The sequence below is a fragment of the Haliaeetus leucocephalus genome, unplaced genomic scaffold (genome assembly GCF_000737465.1).
Source record: "Haliaeetus leucocephalus isolate CR32 unplaced genomic scaffold, Haliaeetus_leucocephalus-4.0 Scaffold13, whole genome shotgun sequence".
Taxonomy (NCBI): domain Eukaryota; kingdom Metazoa; phylum Chordata; class Aves; order Accipitriformes; family Accipitridae; genus Haliaeetus; species Haliaeetus leucocephalus.
The window spans coordinates 1,297,439-1,316,293 of NW_010972449.1; the positions used below are offsets into that span (position 1 = coordinate 1,297,439).

At 54.5% G+C, this 18,855-nt stretch overlaps 1 protein-coding gene across 1 annotated transcript in view; it reads left to right on the top strand.

The window, feature by feature from the left end:
* RBM19 (RNA binding motif protein 19) overlaps positions 1–18,855 on the top strand; it is a 69,985-nt gene that overhangs the window by 40,228 nt on the left and 10,902 nt on the right. The window contains exons 22-23 of the mRNA XM_010574258.1: positions 5,623–5,728; positions 12,430–12,550. Coding sequence (XP_010572560.1) covers positions 5,623–5,728; positions 12,430–12,550 — 227 coding nt within the window. The remainder of the gene's footprint in view (positions 1–5,622; positions 5,729–12,429; positions 12,551–18,855) is intronic.

The window sequence follows — 18,855 nt, forward strand, 5'->3', positions numbered from 1 at the left end:
CCCCCCCGCCCCGTAATCAGCAAATTGGCACAGAAGCAGAGACTGGCAGGGGGGGAATTTGTTGGGGGAGGGAAGGTCCTATTTGGGGGCAAGGGGGGGGAAAAAAATAATAAAATGAAGACCATTGCAAAGTGATTGAGTGAATTCTGCTGGGCTGACGTGTGGCTGCAGCCTGCTGCCGGGGAAGAAGTGGTGCAGCAAAGGAAGGGAAGGACTTCTGTCTCTTTTGGACTCGTCATCCCTGCCCAGAGCCATTTCTGATGAGCAGTTACGCTGCCCGGCTCATTCGATTGAGCTCTGTCCTCGGGCTGCCAGCAGTCACGAGGCGGGATTTAGGCAGTGGCAGGGCTTGGGGATGAGAAGGCAGCGAGAGGAGAGGAGGGGAGAGAGGAGGAGGTGGTGGCTGTAGATGGCAACCCACGAGAAGGCTGGCAACCTCGCTAGAGGTTTTCTTGATCAGCTTTCCAACGTGGTTATCGCTAGTTCATTTTTCATGAAGGAGTATAAACCAGAGAGAGGGTTTTAGGACTGCCCCATGCAGTGGGACATCTGTACATGTCTGGAGGAACCTAAGGGTGATTTTTTTGTTTGTTTTCCAAGAAGGTCTGCTCTTCTGGCGGTGGACAGCAGTTGGTCTTTCCAATCGTCGCATGGATTTGCAGTGTCAGTTGTGCTTTCCCCTGCAGAACTTGGCAACCCAAGAGTCCTTGATCAGCTCATAGCTGAGGGCACACCAAGATCGCACATGATGAACGCATCTTTGCGTCTGGGACTTGAAAATAGCTATCGGGGCTGGACAGGTCTTGGCCTTTCCCAGGGAGCTGGCGGTTTAAATGCTCCTATTTGAGACAGGGAATGGGATGAGATGGGAGGGGATGCTTCCCAGCCGGAGTAATGTTTACCCTGATCTGGAGGTACCTGTCCCACGTACGAGCGTGTGTGAACGGCCGACGTGGCTGCCTGGGGTGGTGATGGGGCCAGACTTAGACACTGGGGGCTGAGCGAGGGTGGGGAGAGACTTGGAAGCAGGGAGCAGAAATTCAGACAAAACCCGATGGGAGAAGAGGAGCTGTGGAAAGAGGTGGTGGAGTCAGCTGCAGAAGATGGTGCTGGTGCTGGCGTGCCTGGTGATACTAGGGTGGAAGCGCAGAGGATTTGGGGCTGCGCTCGTAGCAGGAGAGCGGTGATTGAAGGCGAGGGAGCTGCAGGGTGGGAACTTGCGCGTCGTGCTGGCGGAGGAGGGAAGAGGGTTTCTGGAGACCACCTGTATTCCCATCCTCCTCTGTCCTCCGGCTGCTTGGCTGTGTTGATGAAGGATACGCGAGCACCTTCTAGTAAACAGACAAAGCCAAGTGAGCAGTATGTTGTCTACCGAGCTAGGGTGTGCTCTGTTTAATAGCAATATAATGTCCTATAATTAGCAGGCAAAGGACTTGCCTCCCAGCTGGCCTGTGCCAGAAGGATATAATTACAATCCCAAGGAGTGATGTTCCTCTGACCTACCGCCAGCTTGAAGCGTACGTCTTACACCGTGGAGGAGAAATCTACTTCTCTTCCCTGTATTCAGCCAGGCAAGCGAGGGGATGGCTGCAGCATCACTGGAAGAGCTGCCAAAGCATCGGGAGAGCGGCTGGTACCCGACAATGCCGTGTAGAAGTACTGGATCCCTTGTGAGTGGGAGGGAGGGGATGTCCCTTCTGGCATCTCTGGGAACATCGCGTGTTTCTGCTGAGCTTGGGACGGGTGACTTGTTGAGGGAAAGGTTGTGGTTGTCTTTATTCCACAGCCATGTGGATCGTCGCTCAGCCAGGGCCAGTAGAGGCTTTTACTGGTTTCCCAGTAAATCTGGATCGGCACAAAACAAAGGTTCTTGTTTAGGAAATATCTTAGTTGCAGCATTTGTTCGGGGCTGTCATCCCTTCCAGCCAACAGCGTGAAAACGTGCCAAGCCTGGGCGAGCAAGCACAGGCGTGAGGACAGATTTTGCCAGCCTGGCTGGCAGCTGCCTACGGCACACAGGGAGCACAGGCAGAGGGAAGAGCCACGTCCTCCAGACCCACCGCACACCTCGGCGTGAGCTCTACCCTCCCCTTGGGACCCTGACCCCCACTCGGGATTTCAGAGGACACCTGTTTGGATGCTGGTTTTCGTAAATATGTGGGAAATCCCAGCCCGGTGCGGTGTCACCAAGGACTGTGGGGGTGCCCTGCCAGAAATCCAGCCCCAGGCTGGGCGCGTGGGTCTGGTGGGGACAGGACTCGCTAGAAAGGAGGTTACAGTCTTCTGCGAAGTTAAGCCAGGCTGACTGCAAACAAGTGAATGTCTTCGGAAAGGGCTTTGCTCCTGCAACCACCAGGTCCTTCAGCACTTGGGCTGTGGCTGAGCCCTGGCTCTGGTGCAGGGGCTTGGGAACGCTTGGAGAAGACATGGACGCCGGTGGGTACAAATCCAGAAACCACTCAGGTTTCACGCTCACGTTAACTCTGGGGACTTCTCTGTAAACCGTCGCGCTCAGGGCGAGGAGCCTGGCACGGTGCTGTGCTCCGCGCCGGCAGCAGGGTTTGGTGCCAACGCTTTCTGATCTCCGTCCAGTTTGCCACGGAATGAGAGAGAGAGAGACGTCAGCTCCAAGAGGAACCCGCACCCCTGGGGCGCACGCGGCGTTTTCACGCCGTTTGCGCCCATCGGAGCTGCGTGCTGGAAAGGGAAGGAGGTGGCAGCGACACCGGGTCTGAGCTGCTGTGAACCCCCCCGCCTCTGCAGCCATCCCCACCCCTGGGGAAACGCGTGTTTTAAAGCAGCTCGGGGAGATCTTAGGGGCAATCTGCAGTTTAGCAGCCTGTATAAAAGCTGCTTTTTTCCCTCCCCTGTCGTTTTGCTTGGGTTTCGCCCGGGCGATGAGCTGCATCCCTTTTCCCTCCGCCATCCCCGCTCCTGTGGCTTTGCCCGTGGCAGCCGTGGCACAATCCGTGGACGGCTGTCCTGGAGCTGGAAGGCTGCAGCATCTCCGCAGCCAGTGTGGGAGCAAACGTGGTGGCAGCTGGCTTCCCCAGGTACTGGGAGCCTGGCACTGCGGGGGGTAATTGGGTTCCCTCTGCCTCTCTCCCCCCCCAGATCCGGAGGAAATAATTGGAAAAGAGAGGTGTGAGTCTCTGCCTGGTGCTGGAGAGGAGAACATTAAAGGCCTGAGCTCTCCACTTCATTCGCAGCTCCTGGGATGGTAATTGCTGTGTTGTGGTTTCTAATTAGCGCCGCGATGGGGGGGAGTGTGTTTTACTCCACAGCCCCGGTGGGGTCAGCCCTGTCTCTGTCCTGCCCCTTGGCTTTCCTCACCCCCCAGCTTTGCCTACTCCCCCGTGGGAGCTGCGCTGCAGCTTTCTCCAACAGACCCATCTCTCTGGGACCCGCTGGCGGATACCGCTGTCCTTCTCCCCAAACCTCTCCCCAGGGAGATGCCGGTGGCCAGCCCTGCTCTGGATTGGGCCCCCACCACCTCCGCCTGCCTCCCACCATGGGTGGCTTGGGCAGCTCTCAGCTGGGGAGGAAGGAAAAGCCAGCTGCTTCTCTCTCTGCCCAGGCTGATGTGGGTCACCACGGCTTCCCCCGGGACCCTGAGCCCCAGGGTCTGTAGCCGTCCTGCTCCTGCTGGGCACCTTCTTGCCCATCCTGCACGTTGGGTCTCGGTGTCGAAAGGAGACACGTGGTGTTTTGGCGCACAGAGCGAGTGTTGGCCGAGACCATGTCCCTTTTAGCAACTATTCTGCTCGTATTCCTTTTGCAAATATTCTGCTCCCCCCAGGGAATGCCCATGATGTTTTCCACAGAGATCGGAGCAAGCGCTCCCTTGCCCATGCCACCCACCAGCTGTCTTTCCTAGCTAGATGCTCATCTCCTTGAGCCAGGAGCTCTCTCCTTTACCTCTCCCTTAACCCAGCTGGGGCACTCGAGGTCCTACAGGAATGCTGCAAGTGAGAGGAGCCGCCTGCAGAGCTCCAGGGGTCCCCGTCACCCGCACCCCCTCTGCAGGAGGACCCTCCTGCCGCTGGAAACCCCATGGTATTCTTGCCATTCCCAGAGCCGAGCATCCCCGCTGGCCAAGGCTGCTCCCTCTCCTCCGCTCGCGTTTGTTTGTTTGTTTGCGTAGCGCCAGCTCGAAGGGGGCAGGAGGGAGAGAGGGAGGGAAAGCACCAAGGAGGAGACGTGCGGATTCATTTTGAGGCCTCATAATGGTACATTTACACACCATGTTGCCTAAGGAAATTGGGTAGATGAATGCCTGGTCATGCTGCCAGTGCACCAGGTTAACTCCCAGGATTTAGCTTATATCATTTCACGAGAGCGTTTATGGCCTTTACTGTGTTTATTCCCAGGTGCTCTTTGGCACTGCTGCATCCCAGGCTCCTTTTGTGTATGCACGCGTGTGTGTAGATTTTCAAATAAAATAACACATCTATTCAGACCCGGTCCACATTAAATATTTATTGCCTGCAGTTTGTGCATATGTGTTTGATAAATGGGTGTAAGGGGAGGGGAGGAGAAGAGGAAGCGGGAACTTGGATACAGAGAAAGCACCGGCTTTGTCCTGGAATTTCTCCAGGGGACGGCGCTGGAGAGGGGTATCCGGCGAGTGCTGCCTTTGGGTCTGTTTTCAGGCTTTTCGGACAAGGTCCAGGCTGGTGGGATGGCTGCGTGCTTTGGGGCTTAAGCGACAAGTTCCTTCCCCAGGGACAGGCATGCCATGACAAGGTTTCTGCTGCCAGCCCTACCCAGCACCCTCCAGCTAAGCAGGACCCCCTTATCTCCCCATTCCTGACTTCCCATCCCGTTGGCACTCAGAAACTTGTCTGAAATGCTGCTGGATCCGGGGGTTGTTGTTCAGGACTTGGGTCTGCTGAATTCACCTGTTACCCTTTAAACATTCAGCAAGCTTAAATAAAACCAGTTTATTCCAGCCCATCAAAGAGGCTGGGTGGCTGGCTGCAGAAGGGGAAATGCAGGTACCCAAATGAAGTGTTAGAGCGAGGAAATCCAGTCTTAAAAATTATGCCCAGCATCCGTGGAGCAGAAGGATGACACCTTTGCGAAAGTGGTGCCTGCAACGGGCTCTGGGGCTGGAGGAACTATTCTGGGAAGAGAATAGGTCTCCATGGGGCCATGCTCTGGCTCGTGCCTGTATCCTGTGCACTCTAGCCCCTCTTCAGAGGTGCAAATAAATCTGTTTTGATGGCAGTTTGGAGTAGCCCTGCCTCCTGGTAACCTGGAGATGCTCTTTGCCTGCCATGAACAGGGCATGACATGCAGGCTGCGTCTTTGATTTCTGCAGATCTCCTAAAGGGAGGAGGAGCATAGCTCTTATATTAAAGAATTTTTTTGCTTTGTTAAGGTTTGTGACCAGAAAGGATGACACTTGAAATCCAAGCTGAGTTTTCAGCTATTAGTAGGTTCTTTGGACATTGGGCTTACAGGGAAGCAGAGCGGCCGTGGAACGACCGCTCACCTTAGTCCTCAGCGCTGGCAAGCCTGCAATGTGGGTCTGCAACTGGTAGTGCTGTGGTTTGTGATGAAATGATCGTTCTCCCCTTGATCTCATAGTGTCTTTGCTTTTCCCTCTCTAATTCACAGCACCTTTGGAGAGCTGAAGACTGTCCGGCTGCCCAAGAAAATGGCAGGAACGGGATCCCACCGGGGCTTTGGGTTTGTGGATTTCCTCACCAAGCAGGATGCCAAGGTGAGATGTAGTCCTCCCCCTCTGGCACCCTCCCAGCCTGGTCTCGGAGAGAAGGTGAGGAAGGGAGCCTGGAGGCTCTGTCCCACTGAGGCTTAGCCTAGATTTGGGGCAGGCTGTTACCATTCACCAGCAAAGCTGCGCTGAGGCTACAACCCCCGTGTGGGCGACCGCTGGAGGTTACACGACAGAAACTGCAACCTAAGCTGTAACGGGCCTAAGTTTGGTGCAACTGATAAAATGGCTAAAAATCCACATAATGTAGAAGGACAGGGGCTTATTTTTCAGGTTTGTCACAAGCAAGGTGAGAAGGGATGGTTCTGACCCAACGTTAACACATCAGGAAACCCGAGTACATGTCCCATCTCCACCACTGCCTTGGTTTTAGGGGAGTTTTGGATATTGTGGCTGTCTACCGATTTGTAAACTCCACAAGGCTCATGTTCATCAGTTCCCCCGTGTGTTTTGAGACCCCCCTGTGAGCAGCCTTACCCTGGTGTTTTTCAGACAGTAAGCATAACAGAAGAGCGGTAGTTGCGAATTGGTCAAAAGGATGGGCAAGCAGAGACAAAGGGCTGTGTCTGCTTTGCCTCGCTGAACACAAGACGAAAGATAAGTTCTGTAATACAGTTGTTGTCTTTGTCTTGGTGCAAAGAGGGGACCTAGCTGTGCTGGGTTGGCCAAGGATGCTTTCTCAGAGTGGTCTGCGCTGGCTGTTTGACAGCAATATGGAAAATGTCAGCGGCAGGCAGCAGTGCCTGGGAAATGCCTTTCTCAGCACCAAGAACTGAGCTCCTGAAGCCTACAAGTTGAAAGCACATTTTGCTTTAACCAGCAAATGCAGAACCCGTCGTTCCAATATCTTGATGTTTTTGCAATCTGTATGCACTTTATGCTGCAAAATATTCCATAGCATTTTAAGACAGGGTAGATTGCTGTTCAAAATGCTCTAGTCTATTAATTTTTTTAAAGCTTTCCTATACGTTTAAGTTCCGTATTTGCAGAAATAACAAGGAGATCGTAGCCTGTCTGACAGTATTGTGCTCTCACCCTTTGTCAGAGGTTCGGGAGCAGGCTGGACCAGGCATGATCTCCCATGTGCTGGGCAGAAGAGGGTCCTCAGCCCCGCTGTAAGCTGCTGCGTGGGCACTCCCAGCGCCGGAGCAGTGCGGGTTTTGTCCCCGCTGCTGGCAATTTGCACAATATCTGGAAGAGGAATGGTTGTGGGCGCAAGCCGAGGGATGTTATTGCTGAAGTGAAGGGATCACACGGCTCCACTGGCTCCCTGAGACTCCAGATTTTCAAGACTGTGAGCAGAGATGACGGAGAGAGGAGGGGGGAGCCAGCATAGCCCATGTTTATGTTTTTAGACAGGATTCATTGATCCGGGATCACAAGGGACTATTAGATCATCCGTTCCAGCCTGACCTCTCATATAACACAGTACATAGAGTTTCTTTGTTAGTCCCGTATTGATCCTAATTCAAACTTCCTTCCTCTTGGCGTTTGTCCTCCCTTTGGGAGTCAGCTCGCTGGGCAGCGTGGGGTGCAGTGAGCCCCCCAGGAGCGTGGTTCCTTTCCCTGCGTGGTGAGCTGTGCCTGCGGCTCTGCTCAAACCCCAGCTCTGGGCAGCTTTGCTTTAACCTCTGCTTCACACCAGAGTCGTTCAGGCTTCGTTCCTGGTTTTTGAATTAGTCTTTTCCTAAGGAAACTTCAAGCATTTGATGGAAAGGTGCATACAGGGACCTGGCTGGTTATTGACTGTTGCTCAGCCGCTGGTTTGGGGGTGAATGAGACAGCACCCACTTTTCTGCTTGGTTTCTGGAGGAAATAGGGCACAGGCTCAGGGTCTGCCTTCCATCCCTCTTCAGCCCCTCGGGGACCTGGTGGCTAATTCCAGCTGCACTGGACAAATAGAGATCTCAGCGGTAGGAAACCCGTCTATCACTGGTGGACGCTGGCAGCCAGCTGGAGGGGAGAGAGCTGGGCAGGGCATTTACTTGGGGCACTGCTGCCAAAGCTCGCAAAGGCCATGGGAGGCAAGCGTGCAGGGAGAAAGCTGCCCTGTGGAAGAGCGCTTGGGGGGGTTTCTTCTTTTCCAGCAAAGCAGCTCTTCTTTCTTCTTCTTCATATTTTTTTTTTTTTCCACCCTCATCTCTTTGAGGGATTTAATTGTCTCACAAGTGGCACATCAAGTACACTCCATTGGCTGTCTGGAAGAGGATGCGCTGTGTATTGATGAATAGGATCCTGAATATTGTAAACACAGACATAATTGCTTAGAGTTTATTGCTAAGTGAAATGAGAGAGGAGGGGAGTAGGCCTGAAGACCTCTGAGCTGAATAGCTGTGACTGTCAATGACATTTTTGCTCAGAGTGGTAATCTGGAAATCGCTTATAAGCATCTTATAAAACAGGATGGTTTTGTAATAGAATAGTTAGGGTGGCTTTGTTGGGCATTTAAAGCCTGTGACCTCCTCTGTTTGTCTTTTTCTCTGAGCAGTCACGGCTGCTGTGGGAGCGCGTACGGAGATTTTCCAAAGGCAGGACAGAGTTGTGGGGCTCCCCCTCTGAACTCCCCGATGCCGTGCCTGCAGACCTGTCCCGTCGGGCTGCGTTCCGTCCCCTTGGCCTCCCCCGATGCTCTGCCACCCGCTCGAGGGGAGCCAGTCCTGCCGAAAGGTGCCGTCGCGGGAGGGGTGAGCGCCTGAGCCGCACTCATCAGGCAGCGGGTCGCTTTGCCTGCAGGGGAGGTGACGTCCAGGCAGGGCAGGGGATGCTGCTGGTGGGAGCATCTTCTCCCCATCGTCTGCTCGTCCTTCAGAGCCCCAGTCTCACGCCTGGCTTTCCCACGGTGATGTCTGCAGCCGGGGCCGTCTCTTGCGTAGTTTGACGGCTCCCAGGGTGATGGATGGCCCTCGACTGGGAGTGTTACACCACCGTCAGCTGAAATTAGCAGCCCTCTCTCTTCTATGTCGTGAGCATTTAGCAGATCACAGCACGCACATGCGTGAAGCCAGGAAATTGGGAGGAACCAACGTCAAAGACAGCAACAGGAGGGACGAAGTGATATTCACAAAGAGGGTTTGTATGCCTGCTGATCAAGCCTTTAGTTTTAAATCTCCAGTGCCAGCTGACCGCTAGCTGGGAGCGCATGGAAGTTAGGGGATGAGAAGGGGAACTTTGATCCACCGGCAATAACAAATTAACTCCGGTTAAGGAAGCATTAACTGTTTGACACGTTTCGTGATGTTCCCTGTGCAGAACTGTTGTGGAACTGTTTTTATTTTTGAACTATTAACTGGAAGCCGAGTTTCCACTTTTCTCCCCTGTTGATATAAAAATACATCTGGTCTCCAAATAGAAATTGCCCATTCGGGAAAGACAGTCAACCCTTTAAAAATGCACGCACAGGGAAGGAAAAATCCTTGTGTGCAGCTGGCATCACAGAGAGCATCCTCAGTTGGGACCGGTTCTTGCGAGGAAGGGAAATTTATCAATCTCCTAATGTTGTTGACCCTTTGTCCCTCTAATGACTCCAGCCCGGAGGCTCTTCAGCTTGAGTATTTAATAGGGCAAGGGGGAATCTATAGGCAGAGCAGCACTGTCCTCCAAATTAATACGGTATTTAGGGATGGAGCCGTAGCACTCGGGGGTGACAGACGCGATGGTCCGGTCTCTTGATCTCTGCCTTTCCAACGCCCCGGCGCAGCAGGCTTTGCTCCAACGCAGTGTCTGTCTTGTCCCGGCAGCCCAGGCTTCACATGAGTTTTTCGGCCACCTCTTAATTTTGAAATTCCCTTACTGAATCCCACAAACATTTTTAAGCTGCTGTTCCAGCTTCTCTCCCTTCCTTTCTCTGCTTTTCCCTGCCGTGTTCACCTCTCCATCCACCACCTGGGCTCTAGCCCTGCCCAAGCTGTACTCGGAGCTAGCGACAAAATCCTGCCGCACTGAGCCGTGACGTTAAACTTGAACCAAACTCTGCAAAATCATACTCGGGAGGGTTCAGAAATGACATTTTTAAGCATGCTTGCATCCTATTTTCTAGGGTGAGAGGGCCGTAGGGTTTTCATGCAACCCCTAAAGCATTTGGAGAGCAAAAGAGACCTGCAAGGAGGTTTGCCAGGACTCTTCAGCTTTCGGTGCTACCTGGCGGTGGGTATATTACCAAATGCAGCAGCTTTAATGAAATCCTTTTTTGGCATTTAAGGATACCGAGCCTCGTGTGGTGGAGGTTCACCTTTTCTGTAGGTTGACATAGGTGTAGGATGATGCAAAGCTGTGGTAATTAGAGGTCTTTTCTCTCGGATAGGTGGACACCACACCTGTCTTTATCCCTAGTTTGGATACAACTAAACAAACCTCTGGCCATTTGATGCTTTGGTCTTCAGAGGAGGTGTCCTGGGAAGGCAGACACTCGGGTGGAGGAGCCGTACCCCAAGAATAGCTCCTGCCTCCAGCCCCACTTTCTTCGAAAGCCAGCCTGCTTGTCCTCATTTCATATTTCTCATGTAATTAAAATATATTTTTTTCCCTATCTTTTCATTTGGAATAGCAGCAGTGGCAAATTTCCTCCTCCCGCTGGAAGTTTTCCAGCAATGCGGATGTATGGGGATGGCATTTCTCCCCTTCATCCCTTTCTCTTTTAAATCATCGCTGGTTTCTCTTTTTTTTTCCCCCGAAAAAGCCTCAATTCCTCTCAGAGCAATGAAGAGCTAAGGTTTCTTTTTTAGCTCGTTTCCAAAGGAATTGACATTCGCGTGTTTTTCACCCGAGATGCATGGCTTCCCTTCTGCAGCCGCAGCTCCGGGAGCCCATCTGGAAGACGGGGCTGTGGGGATTACGGGTCCCCGCAATCTCGCCCTGGCATCCCAAGTGGCTGGGACGGTGAGGGCCCACCAAGCACCGCCACACGTTGCACCACGATGGTGGGCACGTTCGGCGTGGTCTGCCCTCCTCAGTGACCTGCCGCGGAGCGCAGCGAGGTTGCTGGGGCCGTATGCTGTCTCCCAACCTTCCTCTTCCTCGTGCTGCGGGAAGTGAGAAATTAAAAAGTATAAATTAACAAATGAGACCTGGCGATTAGAGCTGCGGTTGTTTGCCAGGCTTTGGAAATGGCTCTTTGTGCCAACGTAAACAGCCATCCCAACTCCCTACTGCCACCTCCCCCCGAGTGTTTATTTAAGCCAACACATTGCTCTGCTAATTGGATACCATTCCAAGTGAAAATAGGCCCTTAAAACAACAGCAGTGGCAAATAAAAACAGCTGTAGCTGCAAAAACACCAGCCAGGCTTGCAGCCCTTCGGAGGGGAAGGCACCCCTCAAAAAGGAGGCATGTCGCCCTGCCGGGGCCAGTCCCCGCGGAGCTGGCGGAGGTGGGGAATCTCGGCGATGCTGCGGAGCAGGTGGAGCTCGTGCTCCTCGCTTCTCTTTTTTGTAATGTGTGAGAATTATATGAGCGAAAGGGAGTCGGAAGGAGGGGAAAACCCAGGTTACTGAGCGCTGGTCACTGGAAACGGGGAGGGTTTTTTGCGTTTTGTAACCTGGCGGCTTAGTCAGGAGTGGTCGTGGGCAGCCAAAGCCTCTTGCAGGAAGAGCCCTGTGACATTTGGGGACGACCACGGTGGTTCAAAATTGCTGTTTAGCAGACGGCTCAGAGGAGAAGTCTGGGCTTCTCCGGGACAACTTTAGTGCTGGTTTGGGGGCCTCCAGATGGGCAGACACGTCCCTGTTGGACAGTGGGGTGTGTTTCTGTGGTCCTATAGCTGCTGTATTTGTTCCAAGGGTGTGAGCTAGCAGAGCTTACAACCTGACTTATTCCCAGCCTTAGCTGGGGTTTTTAAAAAAGCATTTGGGGCTCCTTTTCTCCACTTTCTCTCCTTTTCGCTCTTTTCCTGAACGCCTCTGCTGGTTGCCTACAGTCATAGAAAGCCGGCTGAGCTACTGTGGCGGCTGGCACACACGTATTCGACATCAGCAAGAGATTATAGCTGTACGGATGTTATTAAGCAGGATCTAACAAGGAGGAAACCTCTGGATTTCTATAACATAGCAAACCACGATAGGCAAAAAAGAGGAGAGGACTTCTGCGTTGGCTTCTGGCTCTGCCACATTTGCTGTCACCATGCCCAACATCACCGAACGGTTGGCGAGGGGAAGGCAGCTTTCCCCGCTGAGCTCGTGCTTCTTCAGACTCGTCGTCCCCGAGCAGAAAGCAATCTCTCTACTTGCATTTAGGCTGTGCTTTACTGCGCGCCAGCAGAGAGAGCAGGGTGGCTGGAGAGTCACGAGGATGCTCTGCCCGTCCTAACCCGGGAGAGCCCTGGTTTAGCGTTGACCCAGCTAGTGCTGCCCCGAGTTTTGAGAGCCTTTCCCAGCTCAGGTGTGTTCCCAGGGCGATGCAAGGCTGCAGCCAACCTTGAGCTGCTTGCTGTGCTGGATTTCAGCCTGCTCCCTAGCGAGCAGCAGCAGCCTCCAGGAATGGCGATGGGTATTTGCTCTGCTGCAAGTATGTAGAAGATAAATGATCAAGTCAAAGCCGCTGATGGAGATGGATCCTGCCCCATCAGAGCAAAGCGCTCAAAGTAGGGTGTTCTCTGGTGGCCTTTTAGATTCAGGGCGGGGGGAGAGACATCTTTTCCTCGTGTGAGCCGGTTTTTATTTCATCCCGTATTATTTTTTTCTCTCCCAATTCTGCAGAAAGCGTTCAACGCCCTGTGCCACAGCACGCATTTGTACGGCCGGAGGCTGGTCTTGGAGTGGGCAGACACGGAGGAGACGGTGGAGGCCCTGAGACGGAAAACGGCAGACCATTTCCACGGTAACGTAGCAGCATCCTTCTGGCCTGTCGATACAGCCCCGGCTGGCACCGTCCCACCTGGCAGACGCTGCCAGTCCGTGCCAGCCCTTTCCCCGCCGCTGCCGCCGGCTTTGCCGGAGCTGGCAGGTAGATGCTGGAGCCTGACAATGCGAGCGCAGGGGGAAGCAGGAGGCATCCAGGCCACGGCTTTGTCTGACAGCTCTCTGCGTGCGTGTGAGCCGGTTAACTCTCCATGTGCTGGCCCTGCCGAGGCACCTCGATGCCGCCTGCCAGCTGCGATGCTTTTGCTCCATCCACCTGCACCCCAGGGCGCTCCGTAGGTGGGGACAGGCTCCGTGCAGGCAGCACGCAGATTAAAAAGGACAAATAATTTGGCCATCGGTTGAGACGCGGAGAGGGCTGTTTGGATCAGCTTCCCGAGAATGACAGCTCCGCAGATAACAGCACTGCAGGCTCCTATTGACAGCCATCGACAGGCACAAATGCATTGCTTGGCAAATATTTATGTAGGAAGGGCTCCCCTGGGCTGGTGGGCTAAGCTGGAGATCAATGCTCTTCCTCCTGCATCCCCTCCCAGCTCCCCCTCTCCATCACGCACATGCCCATCGCCCGGGGGGTTGGCATAAGCAGTTCTGGGGCTGCACATCACAATCCCCGGCGGTGGAAGAGCAGCGAGCCTCGCTTATTTAGCGAGCCTGACTCCGGTGGGACCTGGCCTCGTGTTCATGAAATAGTGTGCATAGCGCTGATTAATACAGGCTGGGGAAGCTGCAGTTTGGTGGTGGAAGGGCTGAGGGGGGATATGACCAGAGACGTGTGGAGCGAAGGGGGATGTGCTGGGAGCTGTGGGCGCATCTCCAGCACGGTGCCGAAAAGGAGACCAAAAGGAGCACGGCGGCGTCGAGGTGCGTGGAATAGCCTGGGTGTAGAGCTGTGCTGCTGGGGGCATGCGTGAGGCAGCCGTCAAGGGCAGGCACTGCTGGGGATGGATGTGCCCACCCAGAACCCGGCGCTGGAGGGGTGACACATCATGCTCGATCGCAGTAATGTGAGTCTCCACCCGGGTGGAGAAGGCAGCGGGTGAGGTGTTTCATGCACCCCATTTTCTATTGAGGATCTCCTTTCTCCCTTTCTACTCTGCTCAGTCTAGGGGGAAAAAATAGTCTTGGCTTTACGGTAGCTGCAGACTTGCAGCAGATGCTGGCTGCTGCCTGCGAGCTCTGTCGCGTCCCTGTTTCCCCCAGGCTCAGCTTGCTTCCCAATTTCTGTCTGCATTTGCTCCAGCCCGCTTGTCCGGGATCTTCCTCACCGAGGTGGGGACGCTGGGAGAGCGGCAGAAAAGCGTTTTCACATCCCAGGAGGGATGCTGCCTTGGAGCTCTGGTGGCTCCAGGGGGCTTGTCTGAAAAAAAGGAGCAAGGTTATCGCTCCCCATCTTTAGGGACTGAAAATGCGATTGAAGGCAGCAGTCATCACTGCGCTCCAGCCCATCTCGAGGGGAGAGAAATAACATTCGGTGACTTCAGCCCCGGGTGGTGCACACGCACGTCCTCCGCTGCAAAACTGCTGGTAGCTAGCTAATCCTGCAGCAGAGCGGGATCTGCCAGAAGCGGATCTCCGTAACAAAGCCCATCTGGGGCACGCTAGCGGGCACCTGGGGCTGCCTGGTGCCTGGGACCGGGTCTCAGCCTCTCCGCACTGCACTGCCAGGCTGGAGTTTCACGGGTGGGATTTTATTTCTTCGGGAATTGCCCTCTCCTGATTTCGAGGCGGGCTTGCTGCGCGATTTCTGGCAGTGATGCCCGGCGGCCCTGAGGAAGGGAGGGAGCTGCGCCGTGTCCCTTTTGCTGTGGGTCTGCAGAAAGCGATAGCGATAAAGAGGGAGAAGCTGCAGCTGCCACTCTGCCTTCAGCTGCCGTGGGGATGCTCCTTCATGTTTCCTCCCCAGCGTAGCTGCAAGCTGATTTTCCCACGTGGAGCCAGGGTGGAGAGGATACAGAGCATGCACAGCATTGCTGCCCTGCCCCGAATCCTCCCCACGCCTTCAGCCTACCAAACAGCCAGGCTGAGACCGCGCGTCTCGTTTCACTGGTGATGCAGAATGGATTCTGCCGACCAGAAACCAAGCTGGCTTTTTCCTGCCGATACGCATTTCCCCCCGCTTTCCTCCTCTCCCCACAAGGTGTAGGAGCATCTCGGACATCCGTGTGCTGTTCGTGGATGTCCCCATGAGTTTTCCTCTCCCACCTCAGTGCGGGTGACTTGTGAGGGTCTTCCCACAGCTTTGCAGGCTGTAGCGGTCGGGCCTATGTGGTTCCTGATCTCCAAGTAGGAAGGGATGGAGCTGGGAATGGGAGAGAAAAGATGATTTTGAGTCATCGAGGCTCAGGAAACAAAGTCAAGACCGAGGTCCCTGGTGTCTTCAGCTGCTCTTTCCCACCAAAAGCCGCTGCTGCTGCTGTCCTCGTGTTGCTCCCCAAGCCAAGCCCAGCCAGCAGCGTCGGAGAAGCAGGACAGGGAGGCAGATGCCTTCAAAAGGCACAGCGTGGTGGATGGGGTGGGTTTTATCCCACCATCCAACTCAGCTTATTCCTTGTTTCCTGCCCTAAATTTCTTGGCAGGGTTGAGCATTGCCATCCCGTGGGAGAGGTTTTTTTTTTTTATTTCTCTGAACGTCTCCTGTGATCCTTTTGGACCTGGAGACCTCCGACACCACAAGCCGCTCATGCTGTTTGGAGAGGCTGGTCTTGCTGTAGCAGCGTTGTGTGTTTGTATCAAGCCGTGTTGGCAGTGCTGTGCCATCAGTACAGGGTAACATGTGGCCTCTGCTGCTCCTGGCCCTTTTCCTGGTTATTGCACAGAAATAAAAGCAGCCAGGGAGCGTGCCAAGGACTTTGCACATACCAGAAGAGGTAAAAGTGTTAAAGCAGGACAAAGGACTGAGACTGCCCACGCCACGGGGCTTTCGCACGCATTTCTCCCAAGTTTTATGCAATTGGAATTTAAGTATTTTAAAAAGCTCCTTCCTCTTCCTCTTCCATTTCCTCTTTTTTATGCAGTTTTTGGGTTGCTGTGGACACAACAGTGATGCACAAATGTTTCCACAGTTAGCACGCGGTGGATCTGTGTGTAGGAGAGGCTGCAGAGCGCTAACAGAGGGTGAGAAGATTGCCGTAAGGCCTGGGGGGTTATTATCACCCAGGTCCAGTGGGACAACACGGTGACCTGCGCTCCCCTGGGTGTGTTGGCGAGTTTGACTCGAGCAATGAGCTCATCCTGCTCCATCTTGCTTCCATCACAGCAGATTTCTGCATCTCCAGCTTTGAAAGAGCCACCTTGGTCTTTCAGGCTGGTGTCTGGAGTAGCAGCAGCCAAAACTCCTCACCCAGCGGCTCCGGTGTCAGCCCCGTCCTTTTTGTCTTAGCAAGGAAATACTTTGTAAAGTCTAGACCTGGGCTGCGAGAGACACATCCTACCACTGAATTCTCTCTGCTGCAATTATGCACCTTATTTCTAGACACCATTTATAGAGATTTGGCTTCTAGTTCCCAGGTCTCACTCTGCTGTTATTTGTTAGGTTAAAGAGAGGTCTGGTCTCCTAAATCTTTTCTCCGTGTAGGCGTTTGTCATGGCAATCAAGCCACTTCTGAGCCATCTTTTCAATAGGTCTAATAGATGCAATAAAATGGAATAGGCTTCCTTCCCATTTCGTGTAGTTTTCAGGTCATTCTTTATGGCTTGTTCTGAGTCTTTGTAATGTTCCAGGGGAAAGTGAGGACCCCAGAAGTGGTCACCAGCTGCCAGAGATGGTTTCAGTAATGCTGTCAGGAGCGAAGCCACAGCCCAGCCCTGATGGCTGGGACTGCAGCACTACACCTCGCGCTTGCTCTCCTGCCTCCGAGCACGGTCTGAGAGAGGTTTAAGCCTTTTTGCTCGTTTCTTTTGAGTTTTAATTGCACCCCACTACGTGTTGTTAATTCGTGGGACCTGCTGCTGCAAGGTGGCTGGAAAGCCCAGGAGCTTTCCAGCCAGGGGAGGATTTGTTGCTGCTGTGGATAAAGAGACTTACCTACTGTAACGTGGTGAGGAGAAGCCACGGAAAGGTTGGCCAACGGTTGGCCTTGGGGCCCCTAATCCGGACCCTAATGTGGAGCAGGGTCGTGGCAAACGCTACATCAGGGCAGCGAGGGATGCGTGAACCCTGCCACCAGCAACAGCTCAGCCCTCATTTGGGGAGCGGGAACCCTCCCTTTGGAAAACAAGGATCACCGGCATCTTTGAAACCAGCAGGGAGAATATTTTGGCTCCGCCAAAATAGCAACAAAGGGCTCCCCATGGCCTGCGGCTAAATTGCCAGCCGAGGGGCAGATCCGGATCTGAGCCCTGCGTAGGAGGGAGCGCTCTGGGGTCGCATCCAGAGCCCCAGTGCAGACCCTGCATCCCCGCCATCCCGTAACCGCAGCCCACGAAAGGTCTGCCAACAGCTCCATCCCCTTTTTTCTTCCCTCGCTTGCCCGGCACGGGGCGACGGTTGCCGCTGCGACTCCATCCCGGCGAGCCTCGCCGGGGGGGGAAGATTTGCGAGGAAGGCGGCGATACCCTCAGCGTGCGCGCGCTCCCTCTCTCCCGGGAGCTCGCGGTCCGTGCAGGGAAGGTACTTGCTCCCAATCCAGCTAAATTACTATTGACTTGTGTTCTCTGCGCTTCACAAACATTGCGCTCAGCCGTCACCAGCGGGGCTGGCGGTATCCTGCCAGGGCTAACTTGGGAAGCCAGCTGTGCCGGGCCGTTTTTTTCCTGCTCTTTCCCATCGATCAAAGAATTAAATTGACAGATGGGGAATTCTGCGCGAGACGTGGGAAGGGGAAGGAATGGCTGGGGGGGGGTGCGGTTTATAGGAAGGATGGGGTGGAAAGAGGGGATGCGGAGGCTGCGGGGTGGGGGAATGAGAGGTGCACGAGGAGGGGGTCTGGCTTGTATTTTAGTTGTGAGAGCGTTTCCAGCGAGGCCCCTGGTCTCAGCAGAGGGCTGCGGGTGGGTGTAAAGCAGCGGAGCCCCACTGTGGCTCGCCCTTGGTTATTTACCGGTGTTTGCTGGAAGCCGAGGGTTTGCAGGAGGTTTTGCTCCACTCTGGACCCGATCCTTGTGCCTTCCCCGCCAGGGTGGGAAGAGTCTTCCCTGTGCCTGTCACCTTTCCCAGGTTGCTTCTCCTTCGGCCGCAGAACCCCAAGCTGCTCCTTTTACCTCCCGGCTGCATTACAGACCTGCCGTGCTCACCCTCACCTCCCAGCCTTTTGGGCTTCCTTTTTTCTCCTTTCTTCTTTTTTATTTTTTTCCATTTTTTTTTTTTTTTTTTTTTTGAGAGAGCATCTGTAACTAATGCAAACACATGCCGTAGCCGGAGAGTAAAACCCTGCAGGATTAGCGTGGCATCCGCAACCCTGCCACGTTCTAATCCCGTGGTAATCCCCCTCTCAGCCCACCCCTGCCGGCTTTGGCTATTGTTTAAAGGAAGCAAATGGGATCGTTAGCGGGCAAACCTTAACCAGCTTGGAGCAGCAGAACGGAAGTCGAACCAATTCGCTTCCCCACCCTCCTGGGTTGGGTTGGTTTTTTTTTTCCCCCTTTTCCTCCTTGTTAGGTGGGTTGGGGGATGCTCCCAGTGCTTCCCGACGGTGCCGTGGCTGAGCCGGTGAATCTGGAGCACGCGGTGGGGGCCGTTTGCCCTGCCAGCCCCCTGCCCGTGCCCCGGCAGGTCCTCTGGGTGCACCACACTGCTTGGGGATGCTCCCTTAGCACCCCGCATCCGGCACCCCGCATCCAGCATCCCGCATCCAGCATCCCCTCCGCCGCGCAACCCCCGCCATCGCCTCTGCGTGGGGCACATCAGAGTCTGGTGGGGAAGGGGTGGCAGTTGGGGGACAAACTCATCCCTGCTATGGATTTGGGAGCCGAGATGATGTTCGATGCCATTTTTGAGCCCTGAGCGCAAGGCTGGCCAGGCGAGCAGGAGCCAGGAGGGCAGAGTAAAGGGGAGGGAGAACCGCTGAGCTGGCACCTTCCTCTGGGGTGGGTTGTCCCTCGTGTCTTTGGATGGTTGAACTGGGAAGAGCCGCTGGAGGGTCCCGGGTTGGCACCTTGCAGCCCCCCTTGGCTCCCCCGAGCTTGGCGGGGTGGGCGCTGGGAGGAGAGCGGGGGCCGCTGGCACCCCAGTCCCCCTGCCCGTCCCTGCAGCCCCCGGTGGGGAGGGAGGCGGATTCTGGCGCACTGTCAAGGAATTAATTGAAAAATAAAATCATTAGATGG